This window comes from Brienomyrus brachyistius, chromosome 4 (assembly GCF_023856365.1).
Source record: "Brienomyrus brachyistius isolate T26 chromosome 4, BBRACH_0.4, whole genome shotgun sequence".
Taxonomy (NCBI): Eukaryota; Metazoa; Chordata; class Actinopteri; order Osteoglossiformes; family Mormyridae; genus Brienomyrus; species Brienomyrus brachyistius.
The window spans coordinates 1,651,228-1,677,169 of record NC_064536.1 but is presented as its reverse complement, the minus strand read 5'-3'; the positions used below and the strand labels follow the sequence as shown (position 1 = coordinate 1,677,169).

The 25,942-nt window shown below is 42.0% G+C and overlaps 1 protein-coding gene across 1 annotated transcript; it reads left to right on the top strand.

Moving 5' to 3' along the window:
* The first annotated feature begins 6,779 nt into the window (after nt 1-6,779).
* Nucleotides 6,780-25,915, top strand: si:ch211-14a17.10 (putative leucine-rich repeat-containing protein DDB_G0290503). The gene is made up of 36 exons (XM_049011542.1): nt 6,780-7,070; nt 7,538-7,617; nt 8,738-8,776; nt 11,048-11,072; nt 11,311-11,379; nt 12,026-12,094; nt 12,427-12,495; nt 12,580-12,660; nt 13,151-13,219; nt 13,594-13,662; nt 14,011-14,088; nt 14,277-14,360; nt 15,852-15,920; nt 16,452-16,535; nt 16,699-16,788; nt 17,067-17,150; nt 17,987-18,049; nt 18,139-18,207; nt 18,505-18,573; nt 18,957-19,025; nt 19,674-19,742; nt 19,988-20,077; nt 20,733-20,816; nt 21,292-21,360; nt 21,780-21,863; nt 22,361-22,450; nt 22,774-22,851; nt 23,101-23,163; nt 23,267-23,329; nt 23,433-23,537; nt 23,836-23,898; nt 23,982-24,044; nt 24,126-24,188; nt 24,290-24,352; nt 24,435-24,482; nt 25,074-25,915. Exons 1-36 carry the CDS (start codon nt 6,995-6,997, stop codon nt 25,628-25,630), a joined length of 3,057 nt encoding a protein of 1,018 aa, XP_048867499.1. The 5' UTR covers nt 6,780-6,994; the 3' UTR covers nt 25,631-25,915.
* The last annotated feature ends 27 nt before the right edge of the window (nt 25,916-25,942 follow it).

The window sequence follows — 25,942 nt, the reverse complement described above, 5'->3', positions numbered from 1 at the left end:
AAATATACAGTTGCATGCTAGGCTGAAATTGGCTCCTTTTATTCGCAGCTCCTTATTGTGATTTTCCGGTCCACCTTAAATGCTGCGCAGCCGAATGCAATGACGCGATCGCGCCTGTAGGGGGACGCATTTAGCGAGGCTTACCTTCCCAACTTCATTTGGCCTTCGATGCGTATTAACTGAGCACGATTCGGCTGGTTACCACGGAACAAACAACTTAAATATTCTAATGGTTTCCCGGTAGAATACAGCACGAACAAAATACCGTGATCGATTGGAAGTTCACTTAAGCACGATAGAAAATGTCATCTGAAAATAACATGACTTAATTCTATTTACTTTTAACCATTAAAAGGTAAGTTATGACTTTGTATTTACATTGGTTTTCATTACTTGATCATATCCAAACAAAAGTCCAAGGGCTTAAACCCCTGCTGCAGTGCCACTGTTGATCTTGCCATCATGCATTAAGCACCCCGTGCCTGCACCGGTCTGCCCCTGCATCGAGACTGAAATTTCAACCCCTGTATTAGCTTAAATTATATAATCTTGTTTTGTTTGACTCTTCTGCCGGCCCCTGGAGGATGGCCCCCCCCCTTTGGGTCTGGTTCCTCCCAAGGTTTCTTCCTCTTAGGGAGTTTTTCCTTGCCACCGTTGCCTTTGGCTTACTCACTGGGGGGTCTTTACGTGGCAGAAATGTAAAGCGCATTGAGACAATGTAATGTTGTGATAATGCGCTATATAAATAAAATTGCATTGTATTGCATTAAACATTTTCATGACAGAATATTTCATTTAAACAAAAATATGACTTTTTAAAGGGTAACATTATGTGATGATTTCCAGGCAGGAGCCCAGGAATTTAAATGGTTTGGGCCACTTAAATGTCTGAAAGTAATTTCCCATGTAAACAAACTGGTCCAAAGTTGTTTTGTCCTTTACATCTAACAGGGAACATTATTTATATTCACATTTGGTGACATTTTTTATATTTACCAAAATTTTTTAATGAATGAATGACAGTATTTCATGTTAACAAATTATATCACTTGATATCTGCCTGGGGGCGGCATGGTGGTGCAGTGGTTAGCATTGTTGCCTCACAACTCTGGGACCCAGGTTCGAGTCTCCGCCTGGGTCACGTGTGTGGAGTTTGCATGTTCTCCCATGTCATCGTGGGGTTTCCTCCGGGTACTCTGGTTTCCCCCCACAGTCCAAAAACATGCTGAGGCTAATTGAAGTTGCTAAAATTGCCCGTAGGTGTGTGTGTGAGAGTGAATTGTGTGTGAGTGTGCCCTGCGATGGGCTGGCCCCCTATCCTGGGTTGTTCCCTGCCTCGTGCCCATTGCTTCTGGGATAGGCTCCGGACTCCCCGCGACCCAGTAGGATAAGCGGTTTGGAAAATGGATGGATGGCTGGATTTCTGCCTGGTCAACGCTGGTTTCACCTTTAAATCCAGCTGGGAACTTTCCTCGCATACATGTTGATAGACATTTGACGTTATTGAACAACTTGCAGTCAGCACCTGGACAACAGGAGTAAACGTAGCAAAAGTCGACAGGGATATCAAGAATGGACACTGATGCAGTAATATATAATATGGAAATGAAGATAATAAAATGTACACAATAAAACATTTCTGTACAATGGTCTAAGGTGCTTAAGGTTAAAGAATACTTTTGTTCATTTACAGAATAATAAGGTATTCTGACAGACAGACAGATCTGATTTGGGAGCCGGAAAAACGTCTGCATCCTTTCCTGGAGCCGTCAGCTTATCGTGGTGGAGGGGTTTGCATGTTCCAGTGATCTCAGGAGCTATGTTGTCTGGGGCTTTATGCCCCTGGTAGGGTCACCCAAGACAAACAGGTCTTGGGTGAGGAACCAGACGAAGTGCGGCTCAGAAGACCCCCTATGAAGAAAAAGATTTTGGATTCACGGTTTCCCTTACCCGGACGCGCGTCACCGGGGCCCCACCCTGAAGCCAGGCCTGGGGGTGGGGCTCGATGGCGAACGCCTGGTGGCCAGGCCTATACCCATGGGGCCTGGTCAGGCACAGCCCGAACAAGGCACGTGGGTCCCCCCTCCAATGGGCTCACCACCTATGGGAGGGGCCATAGGGGTCGGTGCGATGTGAGTTAGGCGGTGGTCAAAGGCAGGGACCTTGGCGGGCCGATCCTCGGCTGCAGAAGCTAGCTCTAGGGACATGGAATGTCACCTCTCTGATGGGGATGGAGCCTGAGCTGGTGCGCAAGGTTGTGAAGTTCCGGCTAGATATAGTCGGACTCACCTCGACGCCTGCATGTCTTGGACACTCGGGTGAAGAGAGGGGCGGAGCTGTCAACTGATCACTACCTGGTGGTGGGTTGGCTCCACTGGTGGGGGAGGAAGCCGGCCAGACTTGGCAGGCCCAAGCGTATAGTGAGGGTCTGCTGGGAACGTCTGGCAGAATCCCCTGTCAGGAGGAGTTTCAACTCCTACCTCCGGCAGAACTTCTCCCATATCCTGGGGGAGGCGGGGGACAATGAGTCCGAATGGGCCATGTTCCGCGCCTCCATTGTGGAGGTGGCTGACCGGAGCTGCGGCCGCAAGGTGGTCGGTGCCTGTCGCGGCGGTAATCCCCGAACCCGCTGGTGGACACCGGTGGTGAGGGACGCCGTCAAGCTGAAGAAGGAGTCCTATCGGGCCTTTTTAGCCTGTGGAACTCCGGAGGCAGCTGATAGGTACCGGCAGGCCAAGCGGGATGCGGCTTCGGCGGTTGCTGAGGCAAAAACTCGGGTATGGGAGGAGTTTGGCGAGGCCATGGAAAACGACTTCCGGACAGCTTCGAGGAGATTCTGGTCCACTCTCCGGCGGCTCAGGGCGGGAAAGCGGTGCAGCATCAACACTGTTTATGGTGGGGATGGTGCGCTGCTGACCTCAGCTCGGGACGTTTTGGGTCGGTGGAGGGAGTACTTCGAAGACCTCCTCAATCCCACCGACACGCCTTCCGATATGGAAGCAGAGTGTGGGGACTTGGGGGTGGACCCGCCTATCTCTGGGGCAGAGGTCGCTGAGGTGGTTAAAAAGCTCCTCGGTGGACGGGCCCCGGGGGTGGATGAGATTCGCCTGGAGTTCCTCAAGGCTCTGGATGTTGTGGGGCTGTCCTGGTTGACACACATCTGCGGCATCACGTGGACTTCGGGGGCAGTGCCTCTGGACTGGCAGACCGGGGTGGTGGTCCCCCTCTTTAAGAAAGGGGACTGGAGGGTGTGCTCCAACTATAGGGGGATCACACTCCTCAGCCTCCCTGGTAAGATCTATTCGGGGGTCCTGGAGAGGAGGGTCCGCCGGATTGTCAAACCTCGGATTCAGGAGGAGCAGTGTGGTTTTCGCCCTGGCTGTGGAACAGTGGACCAGCTTTATACTCTCAGCATGGTTTTGGATGGTTCATGGGAGTTTGCCCGACCAGTCTACATGTGTTTTGTGGACTTGGAGAAGGCATTCGATCGTGTCCCTCGGGGAGTCCTGTGGGGAGTGCTCCAGGAGTATGGGGTACCGGACTCCCTTTTAAGGGCGGTTCAGTCCCTGTATGACCGGTGCCAGAGCCTGGTCCGCATGGGCGGCAATAAGTTGGGCTCCTTTACGGTGAGGGCTGGACTCCGTCAGGGCTGCCCTTTGTCACTGATTCTGTTCATAGTTTTTATGGACAGAATTTCTAGGCACAGCCAGGGCGTTGAGGGTGTCCAATTTGGTGACCTCAGGATTTGGTCTCTGCTTTTTGCAGATGATGTGGTTCTGTTGGCCTCATCGGACCGTGACCTTCGATTCTCATTGGGACAGTTCGCAGCCGAGTGTGAAGCGGCTGGGATGAGAATCAGCACCTCCAAATCCGAGACCATGGTTCTCAGCCGGAAAAGGGTAGAATGCTCTCTCCGGGTTGGGGATGGGCTCCTTCCCCAAGTGGAGGAGTTTAAGTATCTCGGGGTGTTGTTCACGAGTGGGGGAACAATGGAATGGGAGATCAACAGGCGGATCGGTGCGGCGTCAGCAGTCATGCGGGCGCTGCATTGGTCTGTCATGGTGAAGAGAGAGCTGAGCCAAAAGGCGAAGCTCTCGATTTACCAGTCGATCTACGTTTCTACCTTCACCTATGGTCATGAGCTATGGGTAGTGACCGAAAGAACGAGATCGCGGGTGCAAGCGGCCGAAATGAGTTTCCCCCGCAGGGTGGCTGGGCTCTCCCTTAGAGATAGGGTGAGGAGCTCAGTCATTCGGGAGGGACTCAGAGTAAAGCCGCTGCTCCTCCGCATTGAGAGGAGCCAGATGAGGTGGCTCGGGCATCTGATTAGGATGCCTCCTGGACGCCTCCCTGGTGAGGTGTTCCGGGCATGTCCCACTGGGAGGAGACCCCGAGGAAGACCCAGGACACGCTGGAGGGACTATGTCTCTCGGCTGGCCTGGGAACGCCTCGGGATCCCCCCAGAGGAGCTGGATGAAGTGGCTGGGGAGAGGGAAGTCTGGGCCTCCCTGCTGAGACTGCTGCCCCCGCGACCTGACCTCAGATTAAGCGGAAGATGATGGATGAATGGATGGATGGAAAACATCTGCATTTTCTCTTTTTCTAATAAAGTATACACGTAGTATTACTGAAACTGGCAGTCTCCTGGTAACAGGTTCTGAAGGTAAGCCTCGCTAAATGCGTCCCCATACAGGCGGAATCGCGTCATTGCATTAGGCTGCGCAGCATTTAAGTTTACCGGAAAATCCGAATAAGTAGCCAACTTCAGCACCGCCAGTTGCATTTTGTTGTACAGGCTGCATTGTACTGAATGTAAGAACATTTTTTGTGGGCAAGTTCCCTGTATTTAATATGCAAACTCAAAAACACCTCTTTAATTCATTATTATTTGTATTGCAAACTAAATTCCATCTTATTATACAACCTCAACATATCCGCATCAAATCTCAAATACAGAATAAACGGAAGGCGGAGCACCTTGACAAAACATATGTTTAAGGTTTAATTCCTACACTCTGACATGCTATCGATGATATGGGGAAACCGTCACAGCAACGATGGAATTGAAATAAATAAAATAGGATAAAAGAGATCACAAGTTTAGAATTTGGTCAGTGCTTTTTTAGCATTGATAAATTTTACATGCATGCATTTAGTTTATGGTTACTTTCAAAAATGACCACTGTATTGTGTTGGGATCACAGTAATGCACACAGACAAAAGTTTTTTAAGTTAAGTAAAAGATTGATTCCTGTATTGTGTGCAGTGGTTTAATGACCACCTGAATTTTGCGTGGTTCCTGTTGCATTAAACTTTTCCAGAACGCTGCAGCTCTACTCCAGATGTGCACACACAAGTAGGGGTGCCGCTAGAGATTCTGGGCCCCATGGAAGTATATTTGACCCCTAACCCACTCAGGGGCCCTTGGAACTAACACCCCTACATGTGTGACCATATGACACTCATTCTAACCTCTGTTCATTGCCTTCCACAGGCACATTGCCACATAGTAAAATAATAAGTTTTACTCCCTTGCAAAAAATGTGTTTACAAACGACTTGGTACATAGCTAGGTAGTAAAAATATAAAATTTTGTCCCACCCTTTGGTCAACGAAATGATAGAAGGGGACCAGCATTTGGCAAAATCCACAGAGACTGACCCTCTCCTCCTTAAATGTATTTCTGGCTAAGGGTCGCCATGGAGTTGATTTTAGGGTATTAGGGTTTGTTTTTAAATGCTAGCACCATCATACATTGCCAGCCCCCTGCAGCCCTACTCTCCCACTTAGTTCCCTAGGGTCTCTGATAACACATTCATTTAAAAAAATGATTTAGCTTGTTTTCATTTGATTGTGCACTGCACTTTCGTCAGTCGTTTGATGCGTGCGCTGTAAATAAATTTAGGCTTGAATTGAAAAAAATTGAAAGTGAATGAAATGATCAAATGTTAATATATTGTGTTGCTCTCATGTTTGATTTTCCCTGTGGTGTAATTATGCAGCAAATGCAAGATCAACGACCTCGGAGCAACGTCCACTCTTCCTGTACTTACAGACACATGGAGGCTTTTTATTTGTATTTCCCAGTTTCCTGGCATCTGGTACTTTTGTGCCTGATTTCATCACACCCCGTTTTAGGCACAGAGACATTGGCCCCAAATGAGAACCGATGGTTTCCCAGAATGCCCCCTCCCCTGTCATTCATCCATTCCAAACATATCAAAATAGCTAATTGTAAGGTTGGCGCCTCTGTATGAAATATGACCCCTCTTATGCCCCCCCCCCCCGATTAATAAAGTCCTAGAAATACCCCTGCTTCCCAGGACCACAACCTGAAAGAAATTCTGAAAAATTCTAAATTTCTGTCATGAATGTGAAAATGCAATAAAAAAAAAAAATACTGCATACAGATAAATGAAACGGTGCACAATCACAATTTTCGTAGCTGACAAATCAGTTTTGGTTGAGCAGTTTTAATACCCCTTCCACGCTTGCCTTTAATAACCTCTTTGTATCCGATCATGACAAGAAAACTATTCACTACTGCTAATTATGATGCCAGATTTTTCTGCACCAGCACTGCGGACTACTTAGTAACGCAGACCCAAATACAATTGTAGCCTGTAGCCAGAAGTGAATTCCGTGGTGGATCTTGCGACCTTATTGATAGGTCCCTCTTAGTAGATTTTTGCTGACCGGGGGAGGGGCTGGGGGGGGGGAGAGGGAGGGTTGTCCTACGTCGATTTTGCTGTTCAGGTGGGGGAGCGAAAAACTTTACTGCCTAGCTATGTGCTGTGTGCCTGCATTTCAGGCATTTTCCCAAGACATTTATCGTAAATCACCCAGTTCATCCTGGTCGTCAGCTGACCACAGTTTATCATTAATGGTGATAATAAGTCCTGATTGGTGGAATATTAACTGGGCTAGTTACCTTGTTGCTACATATATAAGGGTGAGGAGTGTATGGATTTTCACCTGATGGTCTGCAGACACAATGCGTGGAATGGAAGCATCGTCTACTTTGTTGCTCCTTTTGTCATCATTTCTACAGATTTCTTTATGCGGAATCAGTAAGTGACATACTTGAGTTTAAATGTAGATCAGTGACACTTTGGGACCATGTAGGGTGTATGGAGCTTGTGTTGTATGTTTTGTGTATTTCCTCTGTATCGGCAAATTACTTAACTGCATGACAAAGTAAACTTGCAGAGATGATGCAGAACTTGCATACTGGGTGCGACTGGAGTTCCTTGTATCATATTGCATGCTTAATCCTTCAGGTTAGTCTGCTCATATATATAGTCAGTCAAATGCTATCATTGTGTGTGTGTGAATCAGATGTTCCAGCAGAACTTGCATTTTGCACTGAAAGTTATCTCCATCTTACCCATTAAATCATCTATGTCCATTTTGTTTCAGTACATTTGGTGTATTTCTGGTTGGTGATGTTGTTTCAGCCTTTAGCGGTAAAACAAACAAACAAGAATTAATTGACACCACTAATTCTGTCCACTTTCTTTAAATTTGATGTCTCCAGTTACGCAGTTAAACCCAGAAACAATCAGGGAGGAAAACATCATGGATGTGGTTGTCGAACATAAACGCTACAATGTAACGGTAAGCACAGTAACACTTAGACCTGGAACCCAAACAAAGCCAAATAGGGCTGTTCACTTGTGAGAGGTGTTTACTTTCGCTTATCTTCAAAAATGAAATACTGATTAGGAAAATATCCTGAAAATATCTGAAGGTGATTTTTACATTTGAAATGGTAGAGTCTATAGCTAGTAGTAACTAGCTATAGTAGTATGTACTTTGTGAGACTGTAGCAAAAACCTGGACAAAGGAATATTAGTCTTTACACAGATGCCATTTCTTCTTACCCGTCCTTGCAATTGAAACACAGGATTCTAAAAATGCTATATAATAATATAATAATCACTATATCCAGATTTTTTTTTGTCCAGTGCAGTAATGTTGGAGCAGTGGTTCAGCTAGACACTCAAAGACAGGCAAAGCTAACAGACATCCATATTCAAAAACCACTTGCTGTCAATGCAGCAGCTGTATTCAAGCTTTTCTTGACTGCCCCCCCCCCCAGCTGATATATTTGCACTGCCACTGCACTGCTACTGCACTGCTACTGCAAGCCCTGTCCTTTTTCATTGAGTTTACCTTTCGTAAGTGGCATCAGTAACAGAAGGTTCGATTCCAGTTCATTTAAATTTAATTTATATTTAGTTTAGACAAAGGAAACTTGTTCAATTGTAATAATAATAATAATAATAATAATAATAATAATAATAATAATAATAATAATAATAATAATAATTCATAAATAAACGCAGGAAAAACAAGTAGGCGCCACTCTGACTCCATCTCGCGCAGGCAGTGAGGCTGCTCTAATCTGCTAATTTGGGCGCCGAAATAAAAATCGATACTTTCCGCAGCCGCGACGCACAAGTCACTTAATTCGGTGTGTTTGAGGCTTCAGGCTTCTAACAGTAGCCGTGAGACTGACATATTCAGTGAGAAATGTATGACAAAACAATGAAATAGCAGACTAAAGGAGTTTTCATACCGAACGCATTCTCCAGTGATTCCGCAGCGCGAGGACGGTTTCGCGCTGAGCCGAGCAAAGACATATTGTGACAAATGAAACTCATCAAACATATTTGATTAGTTTTGGGACAATAATATGACAACAAATTAACAGCAATCTCTTCTACCGTTATAGGTTGTTTTACACTCAGATACAGAACCCGTGTTTAGAGAGGTAAGTGTCTTTGGGCAAGCAGTATGAAGATGTTCATGCTAATTTCTCTGTTATTATACCTGCGGTCACTGTTCATTACTTACACAGGACTCTATATTTGACTGTTTTAAAATGGGAAAATTGAGAAGATTGAGTAATTGCATAATATAGTTTTAAAGATGGAATAGTGTCACAGTAGTGAGACCCTAAGAGAATTTTTGATCAGCTATTATTCGGCAAAATGTTATCGTCCACATTTCCAAACACCGAAATGGAGTTACTTTTGAAAATACCATCAAAATACCGTAATCCATAATGTAATGACGGCATAAAACATTACCACCCAAGTCTATCTGGATACACCAAACGATTGGTAACAAGGCATAAAATAATTAATAACTAGACAGGGGGCCTTCTGTGTATTCCCTGCACAGTCCCATCTCCCGTTCTGCAAATCCAATCTATACTTCACCTACGCCCCCCTACCTCTACAGTTTCTAGAAGTATTGGGTGAATCGACTGGAAATGTGAAAGCCAATAAATGTGTTTTTACCCAAATGCTCCAAGTTCTAGTTGTGACATGTAACATTTGTTGTTCTTTGTTTTATAATAATGCAGAAAATGTCTCCCATTCCAAATTTATTCTCCTGTATGCATTTTAATAGAAAAAAAACTACAGTTTGTGATCTTTTAGTTACTATTTACATATTTATTTAGTTTCTGTATGAATTTGCCTTATACTTTAATGACTTGGCTACACAGCCGTAGATTACTGTTCTACATTATATTGCCATGCAAACACACCAACAAATGGCAGAACATTGAGAAAGCACATTTAAAGTTTCCTCTGCTATCGGAGTTTTCACTCTTATTGTGTCCCCTATATGCCAGTTCCTGTTAACCCAAGAATGAAAATGCTTCAGTCAGCCTTTTCAGAATCTCACGGTTCTTCCTTACCATGTCCATGTGTCTGGTCCCCTGCAATTGCCCCTTTTGATCTTAAAAAAATAAGGGAGGCCAACCCCCACCACCCCCAGGTCCACAAGGGAGGCAGACTTTAACCTTTATATTTCCCAAAAGTATGCACTGACATGTTCCTTTAGCACAGTACAAAAAAAGAATTAAAAACAAATGTTATTTTATTACAGTATGTACATGGCATTAGCTACAATCAACAACAACAGTATTTACAAATGAAAGTATTTGTAACTCTTGGCTCTATCATTCACTTAGTATATACCATTGCCTTACCCACAAAACAACAAGTGACTATCTTGCCATACATTGAACTCACATTCTGAACAGTTAAACATGTAAATCTCTCTCCTTGTGAGATATACAAGCAAAGCTTGCAGTGTAGGATCAGGCCATTTATCCAATGTTTTTGTGAAGTGGTAATAAGATCCATCAAAGATCAAACAGATTAATAATAGTTAGTAAAATAATAATAATAGAAGTAGAGTAATAATAATGAATTCACTCAACCTTATATTTCCTGATCAGGTCCAGTTCTTCACCCACACAGGGTGCCTGCAAAGTATGGAAAAGATCAGAGAAATATATTTTTGAGTTATCATGCTGATAAGATCAAATGCCTGAGTTGTCTTTCTTTTTGTCTTCACTATGTGGCATTACTTCAGTCTTCATACAGTTTGCCTTAGATTCGATCAGGTCAGACCAGGTTCAGATCTTCATCCATACAACATGCTTGCAAGGGTTAAAAAAAGATTTGTCGAATACTTTTTGAGTTATCGTGGTAATGGGATCAAATGACACTACCCTTTTTTGTTGTCACTATGCAACACTGCTTCAGCTTTCTGGTGATTTGTCTAAAAATTCTAGCACTTTCAGTTTAGCACCCCTTCAATGTGCCTGCATAGTTTGAAAAAGATCCACAGTATGCGTTTCGGAGTTAAAGCGTTCACAAGACCAAGTCACTTCATCTCTGAAGCATTTTCTCTAAATTGGTCCTGAGTGACTCTTAGTTAGCATTGTCACTGTAATTGTCGGTACTCGCCAATGGTCAATGCCGTGAACAGCTTTGCTGCTTCTGCTCATTTCTTAGGCTTTGTTTGGCTTCTTGTTGGATTATCCCTTAATGGAGCAGAGTATTCCCTGCAAGGCTTGTTTACTTTCAAATTAATCTGAATTTAGCCAAACCTTTATCACAAATATTGTATGTGTTGATTGATGTTTTAATTTCGGAAAAATCAGTAAGATTTTTTTTTCCCTCAGTTTCAATATATTTTATATAGTTACTGCTTTGTTATGAATATTTTTCTCTTAATTTAGAATGTACATGTGGAACATTGCAAAGGTAAGTTTACTTCTTTTCTTTAAAATAATATAAAGCGTGGTAAAATAATGACATCTGGCTATTTTTATGTTTCACACTTTAATGAATCCTTTGATAATATTATTTGCAATTAAAGTTGTAATTAAGTTATGATTTGCTATGTAAGACAGATTCTCTATAACACGTGAATGTGCACTCATATTATTGGTTACCATCCATGGCCATTTCCGATGTCTACTGATATCTAAATATATTACAGGATTAAGGGAGGAATTGGAAGATAAGATAAATGAACTACACGACCAAAGTCGAGTGAACTCCGTACTAGGTGAGAACGGGAGCCTTCTGGAATATCGGCACAGCTCTCCCGGGAGAATCACACCCACTGGATACACAAATATCACTTTACTTGAGGAGGCTCAAATACTTAGCAGTAACTCAGTTACACTACTGAAGCAAAAATCATGAACAAATACAGTAGCTAATTGAGAAAAAAGATGCGTCATGATTCACTGACAATGGACAAACACGAGATCAGTATTTCACTTGTGTCATTCATTGCTTGTTCCTGCAGTAGTTCACGGAGATTTATAGAATTAACGGATACAGTAATATAGTAAGTACTTGGGATAAAAGATGCATCATGATTCATTAAATATGAACAAACGTGAGATAAGTATTTAACTTGTGTTATTCATTACTTGTTTCTTCAGTAGTTCCTTTACGAGGTCACAAAAATTTACAGAATTAACAGATATAGTAATTACGTGAGATAAAAGACGTCAAATTTCATTAATGATAAACAATCACGAGATCTGTATGTAACTAAGATTTTGTTTGTGGTTAATTAATACATAAGTAATAGCATAATACTACATTATTTGTGCCCCATCTAGTAAAGTGTTATCAGATAGACATGCGAGGCCTTCTACAGTACAACTGAAACACATTTTAATTCCCCATATTCTGTCCAGCAATAAGGATAGCAGAACTGCAGTCTGCTTTAAGACAGAGAAACCAAGACTCCACATTTCAGGTTTCTGGTGAGTTCCAGCAAACATCACCGTTTCATGGCTGTCTTTCCAAACTAGTCAATTACATTTAAGGCCGTTCTCATTTACAGAGCAGCAAATGGTGTACGAACAGACACTGAATGGTTTTTATGTGTTCAGTACCCGAACACCTCTTTATGTAAACACTGCCTTCTAATTGCAAACTCCATTTATATTGCCAGGGACAAACTGTTTTGAGTGTAATATATTTAATCTATATACTCTTTAGTTGCAGTGTTGTGTTTAAGCATTTCTGAAAACATCAGAAAACAAATTGACAGGCAGTGTGATTAGTCCCCATATAATCTCTTTGTGTCTTTCAGTTCTCCAGCAGAAACTGCAGGAAGCCATAAAAAAACTGGACACAAAGATGGCCAACATTCATAATAAGGGTGGGTGATGTGTCCATAGGAGTTCTGTAGCCGTACGTCATGTGACCAGTCATGTGACCAGTCATTTTTGTTTATCCTTCCCAGGTGTAACTACAATTGAAGTGCACAACTTTGCAGTATTTCTACAGCAATGGGTCATCAACCAGACTACTGGTCAGATCACTTGTGAGTGTCACATGACAGCGTCGGCTTGCATTTCAGCTGAATTTCAACATTCAGCCACTTCATTTACAATAACTAGAATGTCTGCGGTGAAACCTTGGTGCAAATTATCAGGGAGCAGCTAATCTGAGGGATTTCACTGCTTAACACTGTCCTGGTTGCATTACCTGCTGTTTAAAAAACAAGGCCTACTTCTCTCCACTTTCTACTAATATATTTGGTTATAGGGTTATGGTTACAGTTTACAAGAATAAGCTTATCGGGGTAACTTCTCGGATGTAAGGTACCACAGTTTAAATGGACTTCATATTCGTTCACTTACATTTTGCCCAGACTACCTTAAATCCGACAAGTTACCCCGATAAGCCAGTAACCCCACTGCATAGTACTGGCCACTGTTGTGTTGTGGTCCATTTAAACTGTGGCCTGTACTACGACTACGTGTATACGATGTGTAAAAAGCCCACCTGAGTAATATCTCTGAACCCCTCAGTACTTCAGAATGAACAGGAGCAGATGATAAGCAAACTGGATGAGGAGGCCGACAACGCAAATAAACTGAGTAAGTTACACGGCCAGTTGTACAGGTGGCCAAGTGTTTTCATTTCATTTCAATCTTTCTATTTACAGAAAACGCAAAAGTAAAAGAATACTAAAAACGCAATAATAACAATAATTTTAATTGCAGTAAACCATGAACATCATCATCGCTAATTTAATTCATGCCAAAAATAAACAAATATGTAGAAAATCAGATGGGTAAGTACTTTTTGTATTGTGATGTAAACGTGCAAAGCCTACAAAGTCAAACACTGACATGACTGGCCACATGTATGAGTAGAGCTTAATGTAAATGAAAATATTCTTGTTTTTGTGTTTTCTTGGTGGTTGTCGTGCGACGTCGGCTTTCTGGAGCCTTAGTTGTTTTTCTTTCAGTTCTACAGATTCTTGCACTTAAGACCCGACTGGCCCAGATCCAGTCCGAAACATCACCTGAGAAGACCGGTAAGATACCAGCACCTTCTTCACAATGCTTTTGCTGCCAGTTTGCGTACATTCAAGCATATAACATAAACATGCTTTCAGATAATATTACACTGTTTTTTCAGGGGGAAAATATACATTCTTAAAATTGAACAGGATAAAAACTAATTTTAGATATTAAAATGAAATGAGATTTTGGCAAAATATCAAATGTAATACTGAGTTTTACAAGGTAAAGCATGTATTGTTTAGCGCTGATAATTGTAACTGTTCTGCTTGATTTATTATATGATGCCAAATCTCAAACAAATATAACACAATTAATATCCAGAGTGCCATTTTTGAACAATTTATTTTTGTGTCTTACAGATTTGCTACAAGAACTGAAAACAAAATTTGAACAGCTGAAGACCAAGTGCAGTGAACTTGAGTTAAATCACACCCTGTGTGAGCTGTTTTCCTGTTTTCAAGGGCTTGTTCAAATGTGACACTGTCTGGCTCCTAAGTCTGAGACCTAATTTCTTTACAGTGTACAAAAACGAAAGCTAAAACATCAGTGAATAATTGCTGCTGGGATCAGAGGTGTCAGAAAAACTAGAAAAATTTAAAAATGAACTGTAATGTGTTCTGTGCAGATTTGCAGATAGTGGATCTGCAGAGCAGAATATGGGACTTTGAGACAAAAACCCCCGATGAAGTGATTTCAAGAATGCTATCAGGTGAGAGCTTGTGTCATCTGTCAGGCACTGTATTTAGAGAAATTCCCTTTTTTCCTACCCCATTTTACTCAGCAGGAGACACATACAGGTAAGAGGAAGCGGGGGGGGGGGGGGGGGGGGAGCATTTGGGGTTAAGGGCCTTGTTCAAGTGCCCAAGAGCATCAGCATCAGTATTGCAGCTGTAGGTCTCAAACCAGCAACCTTCTGATAACACTGCAGACCCCTAACCAACTGAGCTGCACCCTGCCCTAAAAGGTCAAGTGCAGCCCACATGGAGCTCAAAGCCTTAGCATCATTGGCATCATGTTCTAACCTACCGAGCTGACCGACCATGTTCTAACGTTTGTGACACAGCATCCCTGCCGAGAAAACCTCATTTCAGCTAAATGTACGTATGACCAACGTTAAAGACAGGGACATGTAAAACCCGGAGTCTCACCTTACAACTTATTTTCTGCCTGATCACCATCGACCTTCTCAGTGTCCACAGTCACCAAAACAACCTGCCTGTCAATCTTACGTTCCTTCCCACCATCACTCGTGAACAAGGCCCAGCGGTACGTAAATTCCTTCACCAAGAGCAAACTCTCTCCCCTCCCCTGAAAGGAGCACCATACTTTTTTCCCAGAGAGCACCATAGTCTCAGATTTAGAAGCACTAATTCTCCTCTCCACCGCTTCACATTCAGTATCCAAACACACAAGTGTGTCCTGGAAGGTCTGTCCAGCCGAAGCACATCCTCTGATCTCCCGTTTAAAAAAAACTGGGTCATCAACCTTGTTTGCCGGTCCAAAGGTAGTTGACTCACCTTCCATGTAACATTTACGTGTGTCAGTTACATTCGCCCAACAACAGAGTGGAGGTCATTCCCTTCAGGCTTCGGTGGAGGCAATTCAACTAATGATTTAAACTTGGCAGGATTTTGTCGCTCTCAGATTTAAAGGAATCTAGGGTCTTAACTTAACCCTTCAGGGAGAATATTCCGTAATCTAATGTGAGAACAAGTTCTTCCTCAGATCCAAGTTAAGGTGTTCCTCCATTAGCTCTTGCGCCACATGTTAATATTCCAGTTACTACAAATAACGAGTGTATTCAGAAACAGGAGAAAATACCAGTAAAGCGGTATAAATTAATAGTGCATATATTTACTTATACTATAAAGAAGCTGCAGTCATAACAAAAGGGTTTTACATTTCAGGATTGTTTATTTATCAGAGTCTTTCGATATTTAGTGTGTCATGATTTTTTTAATATACTCTCTACATTTGTAGATAGTTTATTAAATGAATTTCAGTCAGTTATGTATTAACAAGCAATATCAAGTAATACTGATTCTCCAAGCCCATCATTTTTATTATTATTTTTTTACAGTATATATACAGTGAAAATATGTGGCTGATGTGCCTCCTTGTTGTAGTTTTACTTTGTATGATCTGAATAGGAATTTCTTAGAAACGATGAAAACTTACAGTAAGTTTCTGTACCTTCAAGACACTTTAAATCAACTGGAAGACAAAATGCATCAGCTGAACGGTGACCGCGATGATGATACAAATCTGGGTGAGTTCACGGAATGCTAAGCTGGAAACTCGGCTAGCTAGCTATTTATTCCAGTGCTGGGTCGTCTAAGTTAGTGTTTCTGCACCCGGTCCTTCGGGACCCTCAGACACTACACGTTTTTGCTCCTGATGTAGGTTATATGCAACAGTAAGGAAAACCTACAGTATAATTAATGATTCATTGGTTCAGTATCACTACAACACGAAAATGACACAGTGTTTGAACTCCAGTATTTGATCACACTTTTGTTGAGGAGGAAACATTCTTTAAAATCTGTAAATATCTGAAAATATCTGACCGCCATTCATCATATTCGTCAGACTAAAATTCCCAGGTATTTTGTCACACGACTCCTGCATGCCACACTGTAAAATATGTAATGCTATTTTTTTCTGCAATAATATCTGTGAATTTAGACTTCAGAACTATGGCATGCATGGAATTGAGTAATATTCATATGTTAATTCAGTTTTTAGCAGTGGTTTCTTCTATGGCCAGACCAAAATGAATTAATAATGTCTTTGGTTTCAGTTCTGAAGATATACTTCCTGCAAAGTATTGTGAGAGAGCTGCAAAGACAGTCCGTAAACCCGTCAAAACCTGGCGAGGATGCTGGTAGGTATTACTGATCACCTGTCACTTGTCTTGGATGAAGCATATTCCTCATGAAAGTAGAAAGGACCCGCAGTACATGCCGATATTGCAGCATCCTGTGTCCCAAAGCTGGCTGTCTTTGTGAAGACACAGCAGCACCTGATATTTCTGATGCATGTCGCAGGACTTGAGAAGAAGCTCACAGACAAGAAGAAGGAACTTGAGGAGGCTCTGATGCAACTGAAACGCAGAGATGGCAGAAACTCTGAAATGCGTAAGTGGGTTAAACCTCTCAAAGAGCAGCACAGGAAAAAAATGTGAAATGGGACTAGTTATTCTACTGGTGAGAATAGACTGTCCACACGGGGGATTTAGGATCAATGACCAGAGCCAGAGAAGGTACGATGGCCTAAGTTCATTGGATAGATAATTGAGATGACTATCATGCTCTTTGCTATACAGTGACACCTAGTGTCAGCCAGGTGTTTTGTGAACTGTCTAAGGTCCAAGGCTCTGACATCTTTCTCTTTTTTCAATCTTTGGACCCTGCAGTTGTGAAAATTGTTGGATTGCAGAAAATGTTATCAGACCTACATTTAGAATCTCAAAATTCAAATGCCACTGCGCACATTGCTGGTGAGTAACTGTTTTCTATCAGCTTCCAAAGTTTACTGTTTAAGCAGAATTAAATGCTGATCTTCCTCTTCTTCCCTACGTACTGTACTGTGCAAAAGTCTGGGGGAGTGAAAGTCTGTCTCTCAAAGTGTGTTAGCTTAGCCATTTCAAAACCTCTCCTCATGTCACCCTAGTATTGACCATTAGCATACCATGTTTGGCCAATCAGTATTTCATCACGTTATTTAACTTATTAAGTTAACTAAGTGAGATGACAGTAAGATTTAACAAATACATGGAATGGTTGAGGTGCCCCTGAGGAGAGGTTTGGGAACTGAAGTGATGTTCATATGGCCAAGGATGTAACTTTGGCTGGAACATTGGTGGGGTTGAGGTCTACACCCATTACAGGAGAAACATGATTATTGGGGGGGGGGGTTGTATTAGCTGGTTTTGATTTATTGGGGGGCTACAGTCACCCCACCCCCCATCCCCCCAATAATTTACGAACATGCATCTAGCCATCCCACAAGATATCAGTCATTTTTTTGAAAAATGTAAGAAATTGTTAGTTTATTTGCATATTTTTCTGAGCAAATATACACTCACTGTCCAGATAAACATTTCACCATTTTCTTTGACTGCCTAAGACCTTTGCACAGCCCTTTCTGTGTTGCCCGCTTAATGCTGCTGCTTTTCATCTTCCGCCCTTCCTCACAGCTTATGTCAGCTTCAGACCCTTTTCCCTTTCTCTTTTTCTGTTCTACCGAGCATCGCCTTTCTGCATGAGATGCACGTTAATCCATCTCTCACAAGACGCCTGTGTATGAACTCTTTGGCAAATGTCTGCTTCACAGGACTGCAGAAGCAACTGAATGTTATGAGTGAGAGAAACTTGCAGCTACAGACTAAATACAACGGTGAGATATATTTTGCCTGTACACAGGTTTAAAAACTGTGCTTATTAATGTTATATATGACCTGTTTAAAACATGCTTGTGTCATACAGAGCTTCTTAGGGAACTGCAGCAGAAGGGTGATCTACTGACCAAAAGTTATTCTAAAAATGCAGAACTGGGTAAGATGTCTTCTGAGATATGCTTCCAGCTCTTCCTTGAAAGTGATGGATGAAATGACACTTCATGAACCATTTGCCATATTTTTGAACCCCACTAGATGGTGTGTTGAAAAAAAATGGTGCACAGAGCATGCCACAAAGCAAATCAAGAGCACCACCTAGTGGGGCGAAAAAGTACAGCAAATGGTTCATGAGTAGTCATTTTGTCCCCCACTATTGAATCAGCTCCATTGGACACATGGGTCTTGTTTTGACTATCTCACATGGTGTCTGTTTCCCTGGTTTTCAATGTTCCAGTTTCAAGGGTAACTGAGCTCGAAACTCAGCTGGAAAGCGCTTCACACGAGAAGTCTGCTCAGATTACTAGTGAGTGTTGATGTGAGACTGTTTGCCCCTTACAGCATGACAGCACTCTGTTAACATTACATGGGTGTTCAGCATTAAGCTGACGATATTCTCAGTTATTGTGTGCTCATGTTGCCAAAGCTTAATTGTCTTGTTTCCTGTTGCATGGTTCTATATTGTTCTGGTACTGAAAGGTCTTAAACCTGCACCTCTTTGTGTGAGAGCTTTTTGCCATCAGTCTGTGTGACATCTTTCTGTTAGTATCTAGAGCAGTTTAAGTCTCTGTTTAAGTGACTGTGCTGTTGAGAGGCAACCCATGCTTCATTCAAACAAGCTGCATAAGTTATAGATTTTGCTGTGTTCTAGTAAATTATTTGTAAGATGTCTTTTTAACTATTTTGCAGTGCTTCAGAACAAACTGGAGGACTCAATTGCCAACCTGAATGAGAAGGCCAATGACAACAGTAAACTAAGTGAGTGGCTGCTTTTAGTGGAGGCCTGATCACCAAAAATTAACCGCTAATAAAGTAGAAGGATTCCTCCTGTTCTCCAAAAAGTTACAAATAACTTGTGGGATGGCTAGGAGAACCCCGTTTCAGTTCCCAGACCACTTCGAAGGGGCACCCCAGCTGTTCCATGTATTTGTTAAAATTTCACCACCATCTCGTTGAATTAACTGAAATTATTAAATAATTGAATGAAGTACTGATTAGGGAAATGTGCCGGTGGTCAACAAAAATTACCAAAGACATCAATAAGTTGGACAATTACTGCAATAACCACGGTGTCTTTAGGAGAGGCTAAGCTGACACACTTTGACAGACATAATATCAGTTTTACGCCAATATGACAATCATATAAACATTACTTTCTTTCACTGCCTAAGACTTTTGCATAGTACTCTACTGTGAATGATTACTGCTTGACAGAAGCAATACTGGAAACAGCAAAAAGGAGCACTATGTACAACAATGGAACTGTCTAGCGACAGATACCATTTCTTAATCCATCCACATTTCTTAACTTTATTAATTAAAGGCACTTGAGAGAGAGCCTCTCGTAAGCAATAGCTACTAAGCTGTTATCACTGTGATTTTGCAGCATTATTGTTGTTTGTTCAGTTCTGCAGATACTTACGCTACAGACGGAGGTGAGGGAGATGCAGCAGGGCTCATCCTCCCAGATTGCAGGTGTGGCGCCTCCTACTGGCTTTAAAGAAACACTGCATCTCATGTTGAATCTCAAAACCATTCAAGCTAAAATGTAAATATATAGTTTGTGCAGCAATCATCAGCAAGGTTATTCGTTTAATTACCGCACAGGACAAACAGTGCAGTTATATACTGACCCATTTATGTTCACTTACAATGGAGAATATTTATATAAGAATTTACCTCTCAGATCTTTTTCAAGTAATAGTTTGTGCCTGTCCCAGATTTACAGTTTCAACTGCAAGAGAAGACTCGAAAACTACGGCAGACATCCGAAAAACTGGAAATCAATATGGATTTAAACTCTAAACTAGGTGAGTTTGTAAATGCAAGCTTTAAGGCTGTCCTGAATGCTCCAGTGTTACACAGCAGGAGAAAAAAAATCAGCTGTTTTTTTTTACTTTACAGTGATTAACAAAAAAAAAAATATTTGAATGACAAAGCATTCGTTGCAGTAGGGTTAGGTGATGGTAGCAGAATCAGTCAATGCCTGGAAAAAAAGACCAGATTGACCATAAGAGACAGATCATAGAGACAGAATGGTTTTATATTAATGACTGTTTGGACATCATGGGCATGGCAGGGATTGGTTGTTTCTAGGGTACCACTGAAAAAGTCACTTCGGGGGTGTGTGCCCCTCCCTCGGAAATTTCAAAAACTAAATAAATAGCAAGCAAGTGCAGTTAGAAGATTGTAGATAGTTAGGTTAGTGACATGCCGCTTCAGGATCTCCTAAATGAGGAATGTATTTATTTACTATTGAGTGTAGTGTCTGGTTGTGGCCAACAGGGGGCCCCATACCATAGGGGCCCATGCAATTGCATGGTTTGAGTGGTGGTAAACACTGGGAATAGGTCTCGCAGTGATTCGTGGATACTTGTCTGGGGAATAAACCTCCTTTGTATGAATGTGTTTGAGTGTGTGGAAGAAACAACGATAAAAGCCAAGGGTCCTATTTTTGCTGTGTAGTTCTGCAGATACTGGAGCTGCAGGGTATCATATGGGACCTCGAAAGAGGAGTCAGTAACACAACGGGCCCCTCCCAAATAGCCGGTGAGTGATATTTCCATAATCTGTCCATTGCTATAAATGTAAAGGAAGATCAAGAATGGTTTTTGTACAGGGTGAAGTGGAATACAAAACAGAACACAGATTGTGAAAATGAGCTATACAAATAAAATTGAATTAAACTAAATTGAACTGAAATGAACTGCACAAAATGGGAATAACAGAAAAGGAATACATTAAGTAATTAACTAAAAATATTTAGTCTAGTGCCACGAGAAAACTAAATGTAATCTAAAAAAATTAACCGTATTGTCTGCCATAGATCAAAGGCTGTCAAACATTTATGGGTATTTAATTATCTAAATCCATAGTTTAGTAAGACTGATATCACAGATATCAACTGATATCAGCTAAAATTTGTCCATTGATACTAAACTTGTACATTATAATTACTGAATATGAAATTTTAATGAAATCATTGAATTATATTTCGTAAAACTACCTTTTCTGTTTCTATCAGACCTACTGCGCTTACTTGAGAGCAAGATTAGCCAGCTGGAAAACACCACCACCGATGAGTCTAAAACAGGTGAGTTTGCAACAAGGCTGCTAGTTCCAGTTTCATGCTAACCTTATGCCTTGTGTCCTGTTTCAGGAGCTATAGCTCTCATAATTAATATTGTCTTGCCTGACATAAAACTTTAAGAGCAGTGTGCTGTTTACCTTTAAGATATCCCTTTAAGATATTCATGACTATGTATGAGCTTCTGGTGACATCGCTGCCTGGTGTGAGTGAGTGAGTAAGTAGCACATCCCTCTAGAGCGCTGTCACCGGCTTTGTGTGCGTCTCCACCCTAATAATGGTCACATGACTTATTCATGATTGTGAAGGATTATTGTCACTCTTGGCATGACAGCCGGTCTACGAACCTGACATCACAACACAACCCCAGAAATAAGTGGCAGCGTGCAAATCCCTGACTGCTGCCACCCTCTTTGTGCTTTCAGTCCTGAAGATTTTTACCCTGCAGAGTGTCATCAGAGAGCTACGCAGGGAGGCCTCCAACGTAACTGTCCCAGACCAGGTTATCGGTGGGTACTCTCATTCCCAGCCCAGCCCAGACGATCCTTCTGTTTCCTTGCCTAGCATCTTACCTCTCGTTACTGCCCTTTTATGATACACTCCAGCTGCCTCTCATTGTGCTCCCTTGTTAGTCCTTGTTATAAGTGCGTCCCAGTCCTGTGATGCCTAATCCTGATATTGACATTGTTATCTCTGTTAGTCTGGTTGCAAGTCCCAGTTTTTAGCTTTCCCTTGATCCCTGTGTTTTCCTGTCCTTTTGATTTGGAATAAACCCATCTTATTTTTGTGCTGATTCCTGCTTCCGCGTCCTGTATCCCGCATCGGCACAACAGATACACCTCATCAGCTGTAGTCTCTCCATTTACAGCTTGTTTTTTTTCTCACCTATTTTCAGTAAAATAGCTATGCATGTCAAACCATTTAAATAAAAAATAAAAGACCTATAGGTGTTTTAAAGCATGGAATAAACAATGCGCTTCATAAATATTGTTTTCTTTTATTGTAGAAGTTCAGATGAGACTAGAACAGAAGACCAAAGATCTTGAGGGGGCTCTGGTACAACTGAATGCCAAAAAAGATGAGAATTCCCAGCTGCGTGAGTGCATTAAAGTGTTTGAACTAGTGACGGCCAAATGAAGCCTCACGAACCATTTGCTGTATTTCATCACTCCACTAGATGGTGCTCTTGGCCTGCTTTGCTGCATGCTTTGAGCCCTTTTTTTCATCAAGCTTCATTTGACCGTCACTAGTTTGAACTATAATAAAGATCTGGTGACTTTTCATTCCAGGGAAAGAATGTGAATCGCATTAGTCTGCCGGTAAAATTTTATATAACATTAAATCACTTTGGAATGAAGGGTGCCTGTACTGATGCCCTGTTTCACAGATCTAATCTCCCAGTATTTTTATTCTTTGCAGTAGCAAAAATTGTTCAGCTGCAGGATAAGGTGTCTGAGGTCAAGGCCTCCAATCAGACGGCTTCTATCCTGATTTCTGGTGAGAGACGTGATTTTTCATTAGAATTTAATTACAAAATATAGCCTGCTGTGTGTGTGTGTGTGTGTATGTGTGTGTGTGATGGATGGATGAATGGATGGATGGGTGAAAGTATTTTCCAAAGAGCACAGATTGATTTAAGTTTGTAAAAAAAAACTTAAATTACACCAAACTTCAATGCACCTGATATGACATGATAAATGTATATTTTGTAGACTAACACATTCTCTGTTGACTTCTGAACCACAGGAATGAGAAAGAAACTGAGAGACGTAGACGAAAAGTACGCCAGACTACAGAAAAGCTACAGCGGTGATGAAATATTCTTTTTCCCAGCTATACCGATATCCAGCAGTCACTGGTGATTCTAAGTCCAGCATCTTAACTGGGCCGCATTACGTTGCATTTCTTTCAGACCTGCAGAAACAGTTCCGTACTAAAGAGGAAGCCTATGAGCAGCTGAAAACAACACACGCGGGTAACATGCAGCCCCCTCGCTTACCTGACATGTGACTGACAAATAGGTGCCTTTGAATGTAGTCGGTGGCGGGAATTAGATTTAGCTATTTTCACTCTCCCAGAACTTCTAAAGAAGCTGAACGGAGGAACTGAGATCAACTCCAAACTCCAGAGACAGCTGGACGATAAGGATGAAGAATATTCCATCTTGAAGATAAAATACGATGGTGCCATTTGTTTCTCCGGTTTATTCATTGCAGATCGGTGGGGGGGGCATTGAAGCACTGTTGCCTCGTGTCCCCATATGCCCAGTGGTGTCATGCAGGCTAACTAGCATCTGTAACTTGCAATAGTGTGTGTGTGTCTGTGGTGGGCTCTGTGGAAGACTGGAATTCTGTCCACACCTGCCTTGTGCTCTGTGTTGCCTGGGGTTGATTCCAACTCCTCCTGTCCTTGTGCAAGTGGTTGGAATATAGGGGAACAGGAAAAAAAAGTTCGTTACGTAATTCCTGTGTATTTTCTCAGAACTGCGGAAACAATTAAAAGAGAAGAATGAAAACTGCTCTAGACTTCAGTCGGAATATAACGGTGAGAGGAGCGACTCCGATCCACCCTATCGTTCATGTGAACACTGCGCTTGACCCCTAAACAGCTACGCTCAACTTCTGCAGAATTAAAAGACCATCTGGATGCAAGGAAGGTGGAGGAACTCCGGCTGCAGGAGAACTACTTTGGTGGGTTGTGCACAGTGACAGCGTGTGATCTGAAGAGATCGCTTGCAAATAAAAAAATCTGCCTCTCCCCCTCCATATTAGACCTGAAGAAACAATTGACTGAAAAGGAAACAGAATATTCCAGACTCAAGAGCAAATATGAGGGTGAGTTTATATATTAACATACAGAAATTATAGGTAAATGTCATTCACTCAACTTGACGACGTTAATGGGGCTACGTGTCTATTCATCCTGTGCGCGTCAGATTTGCAGAATCAGCTGAGTGAAAAGACGAGCGATTTCAACAAACTGCAGAATACAGTCAGTGGTGAGAGCCGCCCCCCCAGCGCAACAGAACACAGCTAATATGAAATGATCATACTTATCATGGGCTGTGCGTTCTTCCATAGACATGCGAAAGGAGCTAAATGAAGAGAACGATTTCAAAATCAAGACAGGTTTGTCTAAAAAATTTGTCTTTACTTGCACCAAAATATTCTTTTTATTAAACCAATATTTTGTTCCTTATCACAATGGTGATATACAATGCTTAATATACGGCTGCAACAAAATGTGTGTTTAAATATATGTTATTACACAAACAAGCTGTGGCATTAAAGGTCATTTCATCACAAGAGATGAATTGGGAGATTCTATAAGTTAGAAAATACCTCAGAATGACTGTTCACCATGCCTACAAACTATGACAGCACGGTGCCTGACGATTTGGGAGCTGTAGAGTAGAGATTGTGTCAAATGGCTCTAATTTGCAGTAGTTGCCATGGTGATAATCTTGTATTAAACCGTATTTAACGTCTATCATGTAGTGAATGTATAACTGTCATTGCTGATTGTAGTTTCAAATTGTTGCTTCGCTGTTGTTTTAGACAACTTCCACTGGGATAATAAGTTTACGGATTCTGATCAGAGAAACTGCATATTTCTGTTAGCACTGTTCCTGAGACTAGTTAGGATTTAAAAAAAGCTAAGGAATGTATAGATTTTTTCTGTTGAGATTGAAAAATTTTCTATATTTGATTTGTTTCCAGATGACTTTTCAATGGACCCTAGCACAGCACATCCGAAAATCATCCTTTCCTCGAATAACAGAGTCGTGGTGGTGGGAAGTGTTAGGCAAAAAATCCCCGACAGTGCGCAGAGGTTTGACGTAATCATGGCTGTGCTGGGGAAGCAGGGCTTCGCCTCCGGGCGGCACTATTGGGAGATTCACGTGGGCCAGCGGAGCTGCTACGGCGTGGGTGTGGCTTTAGGCTCCGCCCAGAGGCAAGGCAGCGTCTCCCTCAATCCCAACAATGGCTACTGGGGCATCATAAAAAATCGGCGGGACCAAGTTTTTGCGATGGCTACTCCGCGCGTCCCCCTGAACCTGCGCACCCTGCCGCACAGCGTAGGGGTGCTGCTGGATTACAAGAAGGGCCAGCTGTCATTTTACAACTCCGACACCAGGTCCCACATCTACACCTTCACCGGCAACGCCTTCAATGGCAAACTCTTTCCTTTCATTCTCTCTTGTGAGGACGGAGCAGAAGATGACGGGCCAATCATCTTGTCTCCTGCCCCTGAGGATGTCTCCTGGCTGGAGTAACTCAGCGAAAAATCTGCAAAAAGCCTGTCCTGAATCACTTTACTTTTCTTTCTGATATGAGGCTAACTGTTAGCAATGGAAAACTCTATATACCAGAGTCACTTTAGACCACAATAACTTTCTTCTTTTTCTATCCATGACAGATCAAAGGCTTTCATATGCATGTGATCTTTTTATTTGTAGATTTATTTTATTTGAAAGTATTTGAAATCGTTGTTTTTCCCTTCAGGAAGCTGACATAATTGTATACCTCCAATTTCTTAATAAACCAGTAAATATACAAAATGGCTAAATTGTTGACATTTACAGCAC